At 30.8% G+C, this 15,897-nt stretch overlaps 1 protein-coding gene across 1 annotated transcript in view; it reads right to left on the bottom strand.

Moving 5' to 3' along the window:
- The window catches only part of LOC145331376 (uncharacterized), a 30,178-nt gene that overhangs the window by 13,802 nt on the left and 479 nt on the right, over positions 1-15,897 (bottom strand). The window contains exons 3-19 of the mRNA XM_080176000.1: positions 15,575-15,700; positions 15,377-15,451; positions 12,714-12,848; positions 12,134-12,231; positions 11,955-12,060; positions 11,507-11,635; positions 11,187-11,303; positions 10,285-10,406; positions 4,367-4,481; positions 3,981-4,087; positions 3,018-3,105; positions 2,475-2,532; positions 1,993-2,099; positions 1,701-1,806; positions 917-999; positions 507-600; positions 59-164 (exon numbers count right to left, since the gene is read on the bottom strand). Coding sequence (XP_080032126.1) covers positions 59-164; positions 507-600; positions 917-999; positions 1,701-1,806; positions 1,993-2,099; positions 2,475-2,532; positions 3,018-3,105; positions 3,981-4,087; positions 4,367-4,481; positions 10,285-10,406; positions 11,187-11,303; positions 11,507-11,635; positions 11,955-12,060; positions 12,134-12,231; positions 12,714-12,848; positions 15,377-15,451; positions 15,575-15,700 — 1,772 coding nt within the window. The remainder of the gene's footprint in view (positions 1-58; positions 165-506; positions 601-916; positions 1,000-1,700; positions 1,807-1,992; positions 2,100-2,474; positions 2,533-3,017; positions 3,106-3,980; positions 4,088-4,366; positions 4,482-10,284; positions 10,407-11,186; positions 11,304-11,506; positions 11,636-11,954; positions 12,061-12,133; positions 12,232-12,713; positions 12,849-15,376; positions 15,452-15,574; positions 15,701-15,897) is intronic.

Below are 15,897 nucleotides of genomic sequence, written 5' to 3'. Positions count from 1 at the left end.
CAAAACATACTTTTACCTTTTACCTTCTTAATTGTAAGTGAAAAATGAGAACATTCCTGTAGAATTTGTAAGACTTTCTTCACTTGCCCATTCATTGATTAACAGGGACCTTTTCAAGCATTTTGATTCATCTTCCAATAAGGTAGACCAGTCATTACATAGAACTAAATACAATAACACATTTATTTCTACTTTAATAAATTTTTTCTGTCCAACAGATCTTGCTTATACTGCTATACCAATATTATGTTCCCATAAACTTTTTTTAGGGAAGTTTCATAACTTTTTTTTGAGAGTTTACCTCGACACTCCCAACAGAATTATTTTTCCTTTTAGAAAAAAATAAAAATTTTTTCCTGATTTTTAAAATTATACCTTTTAATTCTAGAAAATATTTAAAATTTTTAAAATTGATACAATGCCTTTCTATCAAAGCTCTTTGTTAAGGACATACGAACAAACAAACATGTATAGGAAATATAAAAAAATCTTCATAAAGTACTAACTACAAATATAAGTTGCATTAATTTCTCTTCTATATCTTTCACAAACAGCATCCAAAGGATATGCAGCAAATCCAAAGGTTCCAGTGCACATTTTCTAAAAATAATGTAAATGAATTTGTTATACCATGGCTTAATGGATCAACATGGTAACAAGTTATTGAAAGAAAAGGTTACATATTATTTTTCATTTTAAGAAGAATTTGCCAATAATTTTTAGGTGCTTGCCTTTCTCGCATCATGTAAATCATGTTTCCATAAAATAAAGATCTTTCAAAGAATAGAATGAAATATTTTTAATAAAATCTTCTCAACAGAATAAGAATTATTTCATTTAGCAGCTGTTAAATAACATTTCCCCTTTAGAAAACATTATATAGTAACCCTGCTTCTGAAAATATCAACCCACTTACCTTTCCATGACAAGTTTGTCTTATTTGATGAACAACAGTTGTGTCTATGCAGTCTACATCTGGGCCACCCTTAGGATCATCATCTATGTTGATAGATTGCTTCATTAGATAAGGAAATGGATAGATTGATAATGATAAGAAGGCAATACAAAGATAAATGAGAGGAAGAAGAAGAAATTGATATCTGTAGATTGTTTGGTATTTAGATTGCTATTGACACCATATAAAGCAATAATTTGAATATCAAACAAGGATGACGACATCCATAAAAGCGAAGTACTGAAACGGTAGGACAAACAAATATTAACACTAGTATAGTGTCAGAACTGAATAATCAGAATTAAAATGTATTAGAGTCGAAGCAAAATTGTAAGTAAATTCGTTGAAAAACTGCTTGATACAGAATATTGATTATGGACATACATTTTTAGGACTTGATTATAGATTTGCTTTGCTCATAACATTATACTTTGTTGTCCAAGGAATCAATATACCAAAAATCAGATCAATCAGATAATTAGATCACATAAAAATTTGTTTTTAAAAAAGTAAAAAATCAACATGTTTAAAATGGACGTACGGACATTCTGTTAATAATTATAGAGTTGCTACGCTTTCTAAATCGTAACTAATTACTAAAGGAATCACTATGCAAAGTTTGAAATCGATAGGACAATTCTAACATGCCTAAATTAACGAAAAAAGCTATCCGTTCCAGACGGACGGACGGACTGACCATAATTATAGAAAAGCTACGTTTTTTTTAAAATGAAAGATAACCCACCCTGCTCTCCATTGCAAAGTTGTTTTTTGTTCAACTTTTTATATCTTCCAAAGTAAGCAGATTTCACATATATATTCATGAATGAAAAGCATTTCATTTCCATTTCCTTAACAAAATGTTTGGTAAACTAAGACAATTACATCAAAAAATAATTTTCAATTCTATTAAATTTTGCCTATTATTAATAATAAATAAGGTAGAAAATTTGATGAAAGATGATAACGCCAAAAATCCTCTTCTTCAAAATACAAATTAGCTAATAGATTTACAAGAAGCCAAGTGTGAATATTACCTCTCCATCCACCCCACAGCTATGAGAACTGGGAAGGCCTACCACAAGAGGATCATTCTCCACTTTACCCTCAAATGGAACCTCTGGTGGTTTGGGGCACAATGGAGCTAAAAAGGTAAAAAACTTATAAAATCCAACGGTAAAACTGACATTAACACTAATAGATCTTCAGAACTCAAAATGAAGAATACAAATTCATAATTTTATACAAAATTGTATATAAATTTGATGCAACATTGCTTAAATATGGGATACTGTATAGTAAATACTTACATTTCCAGGACTTAAGCATAGAAATGCTTCACTTAAAAATTGTTGTCAAAAATTTTGAAAATTAACATGTTTTATGTACATACCTAACATACCTAACTGGTGCAGGAATCACCAAACTAAGTCAATAGGACAATTCTAACATGCTAAAATTAACTATATTCTTTATGGATGTACAGAAAAAATTTATCCTAATTATAGAAAATGTTTACCTGCAAGACATCTTGGCCATTTTGAAGGATCTGTTGGTGTATTAAAAAATCCGCGACTGTTATTTTTTATACTGTTAGTCTTATAGCAGGAACTAAATATTACAAAGTTAAGTGAGTAATTAGCTAATCTTATACAAATTGAAAGAAAACTTAATTGAAAGTGATTTCTTACAGTGAATTTTATAAGATGAAGTTTATTTAAATTTTAGAAGTGACAATAGTGTTTTTAAACCAAATCAACTTAAACATATCTATAATCGAACCTTGTAATAGTGTCGGACTGATTAAGACGTAAGAAAAAAAATTAGCCAATGAGAGGCCACTATAAATTTTACCATTGGTCAATAATGGCCTCTCATTGGCTAATTTTTTTTCTTACGTCATAATCAGTTCGACACTATTACTAGGTTCCTATAATCACACTAACTTTTCAAAATTGTTTCATGTGTGCACAAAATTAAATAAAAATTAATAATCTTTTTGTTTATGACCACTTAAATTAACAATTAACAATCTGTTGATTTTAACAGTAAGTAAATTCCTTGAGCCTCCAGCACCATCTTTGCACTCATAATTGACCTCTAATATCTCTGGATCATCCTCAAAGAACATTCCCCTTCGACAAGCATACCTAGACCAGGTAATAAACTGAGTAATGAACAGAAATTCCCACTATAACCATGTGGTGTCTTTACAACCCTCAGGGTGGATCTTGGACAAAGTAGCTTCGGACAAAGCAGCTTCGGACAAAGTAGCTTCAGACAAAGTAGCTTCAGACAAAGTAGCTTCAGGACAAAGTAGCTTCAGGACAAAGTAGCTTAGGGACAAAGTAGCTTAAGGACAAAGTAGCCTCCTAAGGAAAGTAGCCTCCACTGTTAATAAAGGTCATATCCGCAGCGCTCGGCCCCCTGGCCTGACTAGCCGCGGGCGCTCGGCTCCCTAGCCTATAACCTAACCTAACCAAAAAATTGTAAAAACATAATTAAAACTTGTAAAAACAATATTAAAAATTATAAAAATCTATCGACCGTTTTTTGGAAATCCACGAAATTATAAACCACCTATGTATTACCAGTTGATGATATTTTTCTAAGATAAATGTTCTGAGGCTAACATATAGGTTAGGTTATAGGCTAAGGGGCCGAACGCCCGCGGCTAGGCAGGCCAGGGGGGCCGAACGCTGCGGCCATATTGGAGACTATTTTTCTTTGTAAGCTACTTTTCTTAAGTAAATGTTCTGAAGCTACTTTGTCCTGAAGCTACTTTGTCCGAAGCTACTTTGTCCAAAGCTACTTTGTCCAAGATCCCTCAGGGCTACATATAGTGACTACATATAGTACTACACATATGTTTAGGATTAAACCTCATTTATTTCAATTAATTTAAAATTAAAAAGTTAGTAACTAGGCATTTGAGAGTTATCGCCATAAAACCTTGTAAGACAGCAAAGGTAAGAAGTCACTGCTCACTAAAGAGACTATGAAATGCATACCATTGACATATTACCTGGCAAATCCCCCAAATGGCATGACCTCTCCTTCCCAGTCCAGGAGAATTAGGTTGGTTCCTTCTGGTGGTTCTGGAGGCCGTAGACATCCTACCCAATCACATTCCTATTGAATAGAAAAAATGTGTTGTCTTCTACTTTAAGCTTTTAGAATCACTACAATTTTGTGGTTAAAGATAGAAAGGATCCAGAAAGATAAAAAATAATTTACAAAAGTAAAAATAAAAAAAATAAAATTTCTATTTAAAACAACAATTATTGACAAATAACAATCATTATTATTTCGGCCTCTAACTAAAGTACTTATAATTGTTAACCTCAAACTAAAAATCCATTCCAACAAATTCCAAACACATAATGCCTGCAAGTACAAAACAACACTTACAGGAAGTTCTGTGAGGGGTGGATTCCATTCTCTGTTCCACTGACAACGCATCTTCTGTATGGGATGAAAGGATCCATCTTCACTCTTAAACTCTCTTGCTGCTCCACAACCATAACTGAGAGATGGTTTTTATTATAAAATTTGTTGAAACTATCATTTTTAAAAGATTGATTTATATCTGCATTATAGATTAAAATATATTAAATTTAAACATTATTATGTAAAAATACAATCCTATTGTGTAAAGTAGTAAGCTTTTTTTGTCTGTAGCAAAGCATCTTGAGGTGTAAACACACGCTTAAATGACCGACTAGATATAACCTGTTGTTTATAGATTGTTACTAGGGACGCCATTATTGTGTATACACTTGTATCATACACACAAACATTTAACATTTGTATTGTGTACTTTGTTAAAATAATTTAAAACTTTTCAAATTCTCGTTGCACTAACTAAAACTTTTTACTGTTAAAATGAGTGATCTAAAATCTCTCAAAGACCTTGTTGATAAACTAACTCTACAAGTGAATTCCTTACAAACTAAATGTGATTCTGCGGACTATAGCAGTATAAAAAGTGACATTAATAAGTGCAAAATATCATTAAATGATAGAGAACAATATGCGAGGAATTGGAGTGTGAGAATTAATGGTCTCAGCGTTCCTCGTGATCTTATACAAAAGTATGGCGTAGATGGTGGATGCCTGCGTCATATTTATGACAAAGTTCTTAAACCCACGCTCCTATGCTCGACGCCCGAGAAAGTAGCAGAACTTAATTTGAATTCTGGCACCCAGTTGGAACCACAGATTGACTTCGTTCCCGGCTTATTTTCGGTTTTAGAAAATGCCCATTTTTTGGGTGGTCCTACAAAGTCAAAAAAAAGCAAAGATTTATTGCTACCACCTGCAATAATCTGCCGGTTCAAATCACGCTACTTTAGAAACCTGTTTTTGCGACTAAAAAGGAACCATATGCCATTACCATCAGATGCTGAAGTTGCCAGAGGCATAAGCTATTACTCTGTCACACCAGATCTAACTAGAGACAACCATCTTTTGCTGACAAATTTAAAACGAGACAGTAGAGTTAAAGCAGCCTGGTCCATAGATGGACACATTAGATTTTGTCTTCTCTCAAACGATAAAATCAAATATCAAGTTAATGATGTGTACCGATCAGTAGAAGATATTATCTCTTCTTGTGCAACAGCAGCCTCAAACACTGCTGACAATATAACATCTATTGTTAAGCAGAGAGGCAGCTCAGATAACGAGAACAGTTCGACAGCGGACGAGAGCAGCAGGAGAGCCAGCAGGAATGGTGGAGGTCCCCCTGAGAGGAATGGCAGCAGGTCACCTGTCCAAGCTGAGCTTCGCGGCGGCCGCAGACACCCTCCACCCGTTGGAACAAGAAAGCCTGGAATAAGGGCTGAGGTTGAAACTTCAAAAATAAAGTGATAAGTTTCCTTTTATTTAAAACATGATCATTCTTCTTACCACTATTAGACATAATCGTCCATGTCTATTTTTCTTACAGATTGATATTTTTTAGCACCACTAATCCTATTGATAACAATCTATTAAACATAAACAACATTTTTCATGAACGACAAAACTTCTATACATGTGATCCGTACTTATACATTTACTCTTTTATTCTTAATTAATAATCATTTTACATTTAATAAAGCCTTATTGTGTTATTTTACTTTTTCTTACTTTTATATGATTGTACATTTAGGGCTCTTTTTTATCTTACCAGTTACCTTTTACAAAATTAAAATTCTAAAAATTAAATTTAACTTTTTTTTCTTTGCAGGAGCGCTGAAGGAAGTGGCGGTGGCGGACGTATGTACCTGGCGGGACTTTCACCTAGGGCTTAAACATGATCCAGGATGATAATCTGCTAGGTATAGGTAGTATTCTAGCCAATGATAATTATAAATTTAACTCATTATTTCAAAATGAAAATGGCATAGGCAGTCAGGAAAATGTTATTTTTGACTCTCCTTACGAAAATTGTTTTCTAAATTGTGCATATTATAGCGAACACGAGTTTGCAAATTGTTTTAAAGAAAATAAAATTTCTTCCTTGCTAAGTTTAAATATACAGGGTCTCGCTTCAAAATTCAATAATTTACAAGAATTTCTGAATGAATTAGCCTGTCACAAATTTTCATTTGATATTATTGGTCTTCAAGAACTACATTCTATAATAAATAAGGATTTTTTCAAATTAAGGGGTTATCATGAATTAATTAACAAGAATAGAGTTCTATCGAGGGGGGGTGGGGTAGGTTTTTTTCTTTCTGAAACCATAAAGTATAAAATATTAGACGAAGTTTCTATTTTCCATGAAATGATTTTTGAGTCTATCTTTATAGAGGCAGAATTGCCAGATAAAACAACAATTATTGTCGGCAATGTTTATAGGTCTCCCTCCCCAATACAAAATATGACCCAAAGTGTGCAGCTTGATTCTTTTATTGATATTATGTCGAATGTTGTATCTAAACTCTCAGATTATAATAGCAAAGTATATATTTTAGGCGACCTTAATTTTGACATTCTACAGTATAAAAATCACAGAAAAACTCAAGATTTTATAGATAATATGTTTGCTTCTGGCTTTTTACAAATTATTAATCATCCTACTAGAATTTCTGACCATGCTAACAATAATAGTGCAACACTAATAGACCATATTTGGACAAACAATATAAATGATTTTTATACTTCTGGAATAATAACTACGCATATTTCAGATCATTATGCACCCTTTTGCTTCTTAAATAGTAATAAACCAGCCAATAGACCAAAATTTATAAAAACTAGAAATTTTTCTGCTGAAAACATTAATTCATTTAGGACCCTTTTAGAACAGGCTAACTTTCAAGGTACATTCAATGAGCAAGAAAACCCACAATTAGCTTATGACAAATTTCATGACATTTTTTTCTCTCTTTATGACGCACACTTTGAGGAAAAAACTATTCGTTTTAACATCAATATACATAAGATAGAACCATGGATGTCAAATGGTCTTTTAACTTCTAGACGCAAAAAAATAGAGCTTTATTCAATTTGGTCTAAAGACCGTTCAGCTGAAAGCAAACAAATTTTTAATAATTATAAGAATCTTTATAATAAATTAATTAGGGCAATGAAGAAACTACATTATAGTATGCAACTTATTTCTCATCAAGGTAATTTTAAAAAAACTTGGGACATTATCAAAGAGGCATGTAATAAGAGTGGAAGGGCCAATTCATCCCCTAAATCCTTGAACATTAATGGCAATATTATTAGTCAAACAGAGGAGATAGTTGAGCATTTTAATAGACATTTTACTAGTGTTACTACTAACATCCAGCAGACAATCCCCCCCACGGATCGTCCCCCTGATAGTTATTTAGATGAAGCTGGTGCAAATTTTAGTTTCAATCTAACTTCATCTGAAGAAATAATACAAATTTTTAGCCAACTTGAAAGCAAATCTAGCACTGATTTTACTAGTCTCTCCACTAAATTAGTTAAAAAGATTCTGCCAATAATTTCTAGGCCACTTGCACACATTTTTAATTTATCTTTAAGGCATGGTTTAGTCCCCTCTCAATTTAAGATAGCTAAAGTGTCAGCAGTTTTTAAAAAAGGTGGAAATCCTGAAAACCTAAATGATTACAGATCCATAAACTTATTGTTAGTATTTAGTAAAATCTTAGAAAAATTAGTTTCAATTCAATTGAAAGATTATTTAAACGAACATAACATTATTCATCCTAATCAGTTTGGTTTTCAGGAAGGAAATTCTACCATTCATCCTATGATTCATATGCTTAACAAAATTTCAACTGCAATGAATAATAATGAATATACAGTTGGAATTTTCTGTGACTTAACCAAAGCTTTTGATATGGTTCCTGTGGACATTATGTGTAAAAAATTAGAAAAGATAGGTATACAGGGGTCTAATCTTAATTGGTTTAGAAACTATTTAACAGATAGGCAACAATTTGTTTGTATTGATTCTACCAAATCCACTCTTCGCGAAATTAAACTTGGCTTGCCACAAGGATCAATACTTGGCCCAATTATGTTTCTTATTTTTATTAATGATTTACCCAAATCTACTCTATTATATACTTTGCTTTTTTGTGATGACACTACACTTCTTGCATGTGGGCCTAATCTAGCAGATTTAGTTTCATTTGTAAATTCAGAACTGCAAAAAGTCTCTACTTGGTTTCGCACTAACAAAATGTCTCTTCATCCCTTAAAAGCAAAGTTTACTATTTTCCATCCCTCCCCTCATCTAATTCCATGGAATGAAATAAATATTTATATTAATGAAAATAATATTGACTGTCCTTCCTCCAATGAGCAACTTATTAAAAAATTAGAATATGTAAATCATGAATCAGATATACCTGCTATAAAATTTCTTGGGGTTTACTTTGATCCAGCTCTAACTTTTAAGTACCATGTTAAACAACTAAATGCTAAGCTTTCAAAATCACTTTTTGTTTTACGAAGATGTCAAAAAATATTAAACCCTGAAGCAATGCGATCCTTATATTATTCAACTTTTCATTGTCATTTAATCTATGGAATTATAGCATATTCTTCAACATATGATAGTCTTATTAATGATGTCTTTAAACAGCAGAAGAAAGCTATTCGATGTATTTCTAATGCTAAATATAATTCACATACAGGATCGCTGTTTAAAAGATGGGGTATTTTGCCATTTCCTGCTCTAATAGACTATTTTGAATTAAACTTTATGTATCTTTATTTAAAAGATTTGCAGCCTAAATCATTCAGGATAGATAATTGTTGGACTTTGAATCGAGACAGAAATGTTCCTTATGCTTTAAGAACTCAAGCTGACTTTGCTATACCATTTTCCAGACTTGCCCTAATTTCTAGATTGCCTTTTATTTCTCTTCCAAAAACATGGAATAATTATGCAGAAATTTTGAAAGATCTAAAAAATAAGCCAAATTTTAATTTATTTAAACAACATTTGAAAAAAACAATGGTTGAAAATATTGAAACAAACTGCTACAGACTTCTTTGCCATATTTGCCATTTAAATGCAATTTGAACTATTGTTGGTTGGAATGCTGCCATTATTCTATAATTTTATTATTCTGTGATCAAAAAATATTAGAATGCAAAATTTGCCAGGTTTTAAACATACTACAACGCCGTACATTTCCTTTCTTTTTTTTCTTTCTCTCTTTTTTTTTGAACTACATGCTCCATTTACTTTTTTATTTTTTTAAAAGAAATAAAAAAATTTTTCACTTATGATATTTAACTTTTATCTCATTTTTATTTTATTGTATTATATTCTTAATAGGGCTTGATCTCTTTTTACCGCATGATCACAGTGTTATTGTTTAATAATCCACTTTATGCTAAAAAATTTACACATTGTGTTTTGCGTTAGGTCCTGCCACTAGGCAACATATTTGATATTTCTTGTGTATTAAAATAAATAAAATAAAACTATATAAACAATATACCTATGTAAATATTCGTATTATATAATTGTGTTTTAATATGTTGACTGAAATAAATATTTTGATTTGATTTGATTTGATCTGGCCAACCGCTGAACTGATATGATTCTCTCTTACAGTGACGCTCCTTGTAGCTTTAGAGTAGGTTTTTAACTATTTTGGGGAAGGGTATTTCAACCCTCCCAATAAAAAATGACCCCAACAAAAAATATTTTGATTTTCTCTTTAAAACTCAAATTGAAAATTTGTGGGTGTCGACTTTCCCTCCTAACTTAAATTCCACCGGAGGCCTCTACGGACGTAGCTGTTAGTATAAATGTTTCAACTTTAATAAGACTCCTACATGTGGGATTTCCTTAATTAGGTAGGTTTATGAAGGATACTTACGTAAGTGTCACATCATAGTTTCTATTAAAAGTAGTATGATTATGTTCTGAAGTTAGATTCTTGTACAGTGGTGCTGGGGGCAGAGGGTATTCATAGTACTCAATATGCACATACCCATCATCCTAACATAATAATTATATTTATAAGCATATCATATTTGAGCTAACATCTGAAAAAAAATCAGGACAGTAAGAATAGTTTTTTAAATTACTCCCATTGTTGGTGGTTCAAAATTTTTAAAAGTGAAGCTTTTCTATAATTAGGGTCGGTCCCTCCGTCCGTAACGAATAGCTTTTTTCGTTAATTTAGGCATGTTAGAATTGTCCTATCGATTTCAAATTTTGCATGGTGATTCCTTAAACAGTTAGGTACGATTTAGAAAGCGTAGCAACTCTATAATCATTACCAAAATGTCCGTACGTCCATTTTAAACATGTTGATTTTTTTACTTTTTTAACATCAAATTTTTATGTGATCTAATCATCCGATTGATCTAATTTTTGGTATATTGATTCCTGGGACAACAAAGTATAATGTTATAAGCGAAGAACTCTATAATCAAGTCCTAAAAAAAGTAAGTATGTCCATAAACATTATCCTGTATAAAGCAGTTTTTTCAACAAATTCACTTACAATTTTGCTTCGACTCTCATACATTTATATTCTGATTATTCAGTTCTGACACTATATAAGTTTTAATGTCCGTTTGTCCTACCGTTTCAGTGCTTCGCTTTTATGGATGTTTTCATCCTTGTTAAAAACATAATTAAAAAGAGCAACTAATGCACTTCTAAGCAACTGATCATAAATTTTTACCTTAGTTTCAGTGCTTCGCTTTTAAGGATGTTGTCATCCTTGTTATAATGGTATTAGTAGGAACTATCTTTTTATGAATATTTTACCTTTTTGAGTACATACTCTTCATCAGTTGGAATAGGGGGAGGAATAGGACACTCAACATCAACTTGACAAGTTGGCCAATTTACTCTTTCATTTTCAAAGTCGTAATATCCATCCTCCTTGAAAAGCATAGAATAAAGCATAGAGTAATGGAATAAAGAAATCCAATTATGATACAGATTTTCAAAATTTTAGATAATATAGAAAAACATAACTGAAAAATAGTTATTCTGTTGTGAAATTACTTCAACCATTTCCAAAGGATAACGATGACACATATTTAATCTAGGATTTAGTACTTCATGTTTTAAAAAGAAAATACCTTGCATAGCATTGAGAACTCTGATTTTGTTCTGTCCTTTTCAAAGTACATTGTATGGTCAGCTCCTCTCTTATCTTGACACTCATACACCTTCATCATTCCAACTCTTGTCCATGCTGAGGTCTTCTCCTAAAATTTATTAGCATTTTTTACTATATTATTCTCTCCCATTAGTGTTGAGTTGTTGAGGATGGTATAAACACTAAATCCAAATTTTAGACAACAATTCCTGATGTTAATCTCTTTAAAAATATATTGTTTTATCAAATTTTTGCCAATGGTTTTATTGCCATTGTGCATGTCTTTCATTGTAGTTCCATTTTTTTTAGACTAGCAATTTAAAATTTTAACTTTAATCAATTTTCAGTTAGTTAAATTCATAGCAAATTCATAAAATAATAAATGAAATAATATAAACCAGTTTTTCAGGTATTGTATCAAATGTTACCTGAAGAAAAGAGTCTTCTGGAATTTTAAAAGGTTTCACACAATCTGTTATTTTACACTCAGGCAGAGTATCCTTGTAAGGGAACCACTTTTTGTTCCATTGACATCTAAAGATATAAGATGTAAAGTCTAAACAAACTGACAACATTAATTTTCAGGGGAAATGATTTTTTTAAAGACCTGGTTCTCAAGAAAATTGTATCTCCATTCCCATCTAAATCGACATCAAATTCTGATCCATTAACACATCTATACTCAATTGTTGTATTGTAAGTTTCCTGAAAAAAAAATCAATCAATTAGAACTATTTTAAAACATTTTCGCGTATTCATTTGAATCCGGTGGATAGGAACCGGTTCTCATGAATACGAAAAAACTATGTCTAGCATCGTATTATATCCAGTTTTCTACAAATATTAGCCGGTGCCTTCGGCACCACGGGGCTAAAAAACTAGTTTTAATCTTATAATTGTACATTCTATATCCGCGGAAAGCCGTTTATAATACTATATGAGAAATAACTATTACTTACTTTACCCTTGTATTTATCTACATTTGATTTTGTCTGCAAGTAATTTTTAAAAATAAAATTTTAAAAATTCTGTAAATTTTATATTTATAAGAAACAATGACAGTTAGTTGATTAAATGAGTTATAATTACCCCTAAATAAAAATTTTGTATCCCTATGTATCAAATGAACATCTGTAGGGTTATCATCAACTTGAAACTTTTGTTTGTTTAATTCAGAATAGTATTACCTCATTTTCTTGATTCAACCAGATTCTGGAACCATTGATTGTTGGTTCAGGAGGAGTACCGCACAAAACTGTTTCTGTACAGTTTGGCCATTGGTCCGGAATAGCATATATACCTTCTCCAGTCATACATTGTACCTATGAAGTTAGTTCTCTGTACTAATATAATGACAAATATAAATACTTTATCCTTTTCTTAGAGGGTTCCTGAGGAAGGAGGGGAGGGGGGGGGATTTAAAGCATAGTATCTCATAAAAGTAGATAATAGTTATTTATCATATTTTCGTAATATTGTGAATGCTAGAAAGGATATTAAAATTATTTCAACAATTTTGGTCATGTGATCAAGATTTGAATTTTCCTTCTACTATTGCCCCCTCTGGGGGCGAAGTAGGTGGAAATTTAAATTTTTGTCACTTGACCTTAATATTGGTGAAATAATTTTGAATGACCTTTCTTGTATAAGCAATATTAATAAAATATGATACTTGGTTTTGTCTCATTCTCTATCTTTTTCTTAAATTCAAAAAAGTCTATCAAAAAATTTACATCATCTAAGGGTGAACAATAAATATCTCTGTCTATTTTTCTCTATATTTCTTCCCCCTCCCCCCTCCCTCACTTTTCTGTCTATTTCCTTCTCTCTCTCCTCCTCTTTTGTACGTTCATTTATACAATAGAGATAACCTAAAGACAGCACAAGGGAATTTTGTTTACATTATGTATCAGCTATAAATTGTTGAATATCTCAGATTAAAGCTTTCCTTGGGTGAAATATTTGAAGAAAATATTTCTTCCATCATATAATGTGAAGCGTATGACACAACATATAATAAGTTAGTTATAAATAATTTAATTTCTTATAATAAAGTTATCTTTCTAAAAATTATATCATTGCAAAATTTAGTTGCAAATAATGTTGCCTATAGGGCTGTATTTCATATACAACAAAAAGTGAACAAAGGTTTCTTTTTATGAAAAAAAATGGGGTCAGATTTACCATCTATGTCTAATGTTTATACCCACATCAAATATTAAATTATAACAATGTACAGTAGAGTGGATCAATTTTGGACATTGAATTTGTAATCAACATCTACAGTTTAAACGTCATATAAGAAACCTAAATATAAAAAATTGATTTTGTCCTTGAGGGGAAATGGGGGGAAGGTGTTTCCATGCATTAAAAATTTTAGAAGTTTATTCTGGAGGTGCAACTTTTTTTCTTTCAAAGTATTGCTTTATGCATCTTTTTGAATTTGTCTTGTTGATTAATATAAGAATATCAAATTGGTTTTTAAAAATATTCATCCAAGCATGAAAAATCTTAAATTAAATGTAATATCTCTTGGTTTTTAAATTTATTTATGGATTTTTCTTGCTAGGATCAATAGTTTTAAAAACAGATTTTTTATTCTTATTCTACTCTTCAAGACAAAATTGGGAAGGTGCATAAAGCTATACTTTGAAAGAAAAATAATTGCCCCCCCCCAAAAAAAAAAAAATTCTCCCCACAAGTGTCTTTCTGAAAGTTTACATGCATCAGCGAGCCTCCCCATTATCCAAAATATTTTCTTTTCATTTTTTGGTCTCTTATATGATGTTCAGACAGAAAGTGTATGTAGCACATTTAAAATTAGAAAATCATTGAAAATCAAGCCACTCTAATGTACAGCATTTATTTCTTCAATTCCACAGTACAAAATTATTCCTGTATTTAAATTTAACATATCATATAGGAAAAAATATTCTTGTATTTAAAATTTAAAATCATGTTGGAATTTTTTTTACAATTTTTTAATTTTTTAATAATGTACAGCAAATTATTTCCTTTTTATCTCATGTTTTGAAATTTATAAGATAGTAAGAATAAATTACAGAAATAATGAAAGTTTTAAAGAAGAGAGCGTCAGGGTGGGGGGTCGAGGGGGGTTTCCCCCCTCAGGAGAGGGGGGGTTGAGGGGGGTCTCCCCCCTCAGAAAAAGCTTTGGCTTAAATCTTCAACAAATAAAGAAAACAAAATTATTTAAAAAATTTCTTTTTTATGTTAAATATTATTATTTTTGTGACACTTGATTTTGAATGACAAAAAATGTTAAAATAAATATTACCCACTGTATGAAATGTTAAATTAGAAATCAATAATGATGTTGAAAAATTTATTCTCATTTTATACTCTGAAAAAAGGAATTGACAAAAAATAATAATTTTTATTCCAAACTTTTAAAACAGCATGCCTATTTCTTATTGGTTGACACTTGAATTAAAATAAAATAATGAATATTATTTCAAGACCAGAAATAAATTTAAAATAAATAATTTTCTTTCCCCTATATTTTTTATTCCAAAATGCCAAGAATTAATTTTGAAATAAAATAATTTTCTTTCCAATATTTTTATTCCTTTTTCTTATTGGACGTCATTTTGTGTCCAATGAGAGACTAGTGTTTAAATATTTTAAAGCTTATTACAGCATTTATTTTGAATATGATAATAGCAACATTCTTACATTAAATGTGATAAAGAAATTTCACAGAAATATATTTTTCCAAATATTTTCTCAATTTATTAATATTAGTCAATTAATAAGCACTGCTTTATTGGTAATTCTGTTGCTAGGAATTAGAGATTGTAATTAAGCTATTTTTTTGGAATGTAAAATTTACCTTTATTTCTGTTTTAGTAGGATCTATTTCAGTATTCTCGATGAAATAGTTTTCTTTACATCTATATATAACACTAAAAAGAATTATTAGCTTAGAGACAGAACTTATTCTAAAATAAATCAATAATTCATAAAAAAAAATGCCACTTAATAATTTTTGGTCATTTTGAATTTTAGTTTGAGGTCTAAGCAATTTCCTTTGTGCAAATGGAACATGACTAGCATTAATCTGTGAAGTTAGAACAAGATCAATATCATAAATGGGGTCAGGATGTTCATGACTACCATCTTCCAAGTTTGGATGTCCACAATGATGAATATCACACTAAAAAAAGACTTGATCAGCAAATGTTATTTTTGCCCAGTAGAACAAATTCACTAAATGACAGGGACTTTAAAAGGTTTCCTGGGTAGGGACTATTTATCAGCAAATTAATTATAATTGAAAGTGATGAAAATTTGGATATTTTGTGGTTCAACACTTGTTTTGTTCTGGGAAGTGGATAAATTAGATTTAGACAT

Source organism: Acartia tonsa, chromosome 11 (genome assembly GCF_053477335.1).
Source record: "Acartia tonsa isolate MP-2025a chromosome 11, ASM5347733v1, whole genome shotgun sequence".
Taxonomy (NCBI): domain Eukaryota; kingdom Metazoa; phylum Arthropoda; class Copepoda; order Calanoida; family Acartiidae; genus Acartia; species Acartia tonsa.
Note: the sequence above shows the minus strand (reverse complement) of the source record. Positions and strands in the feature narration are given on the sequence as shown.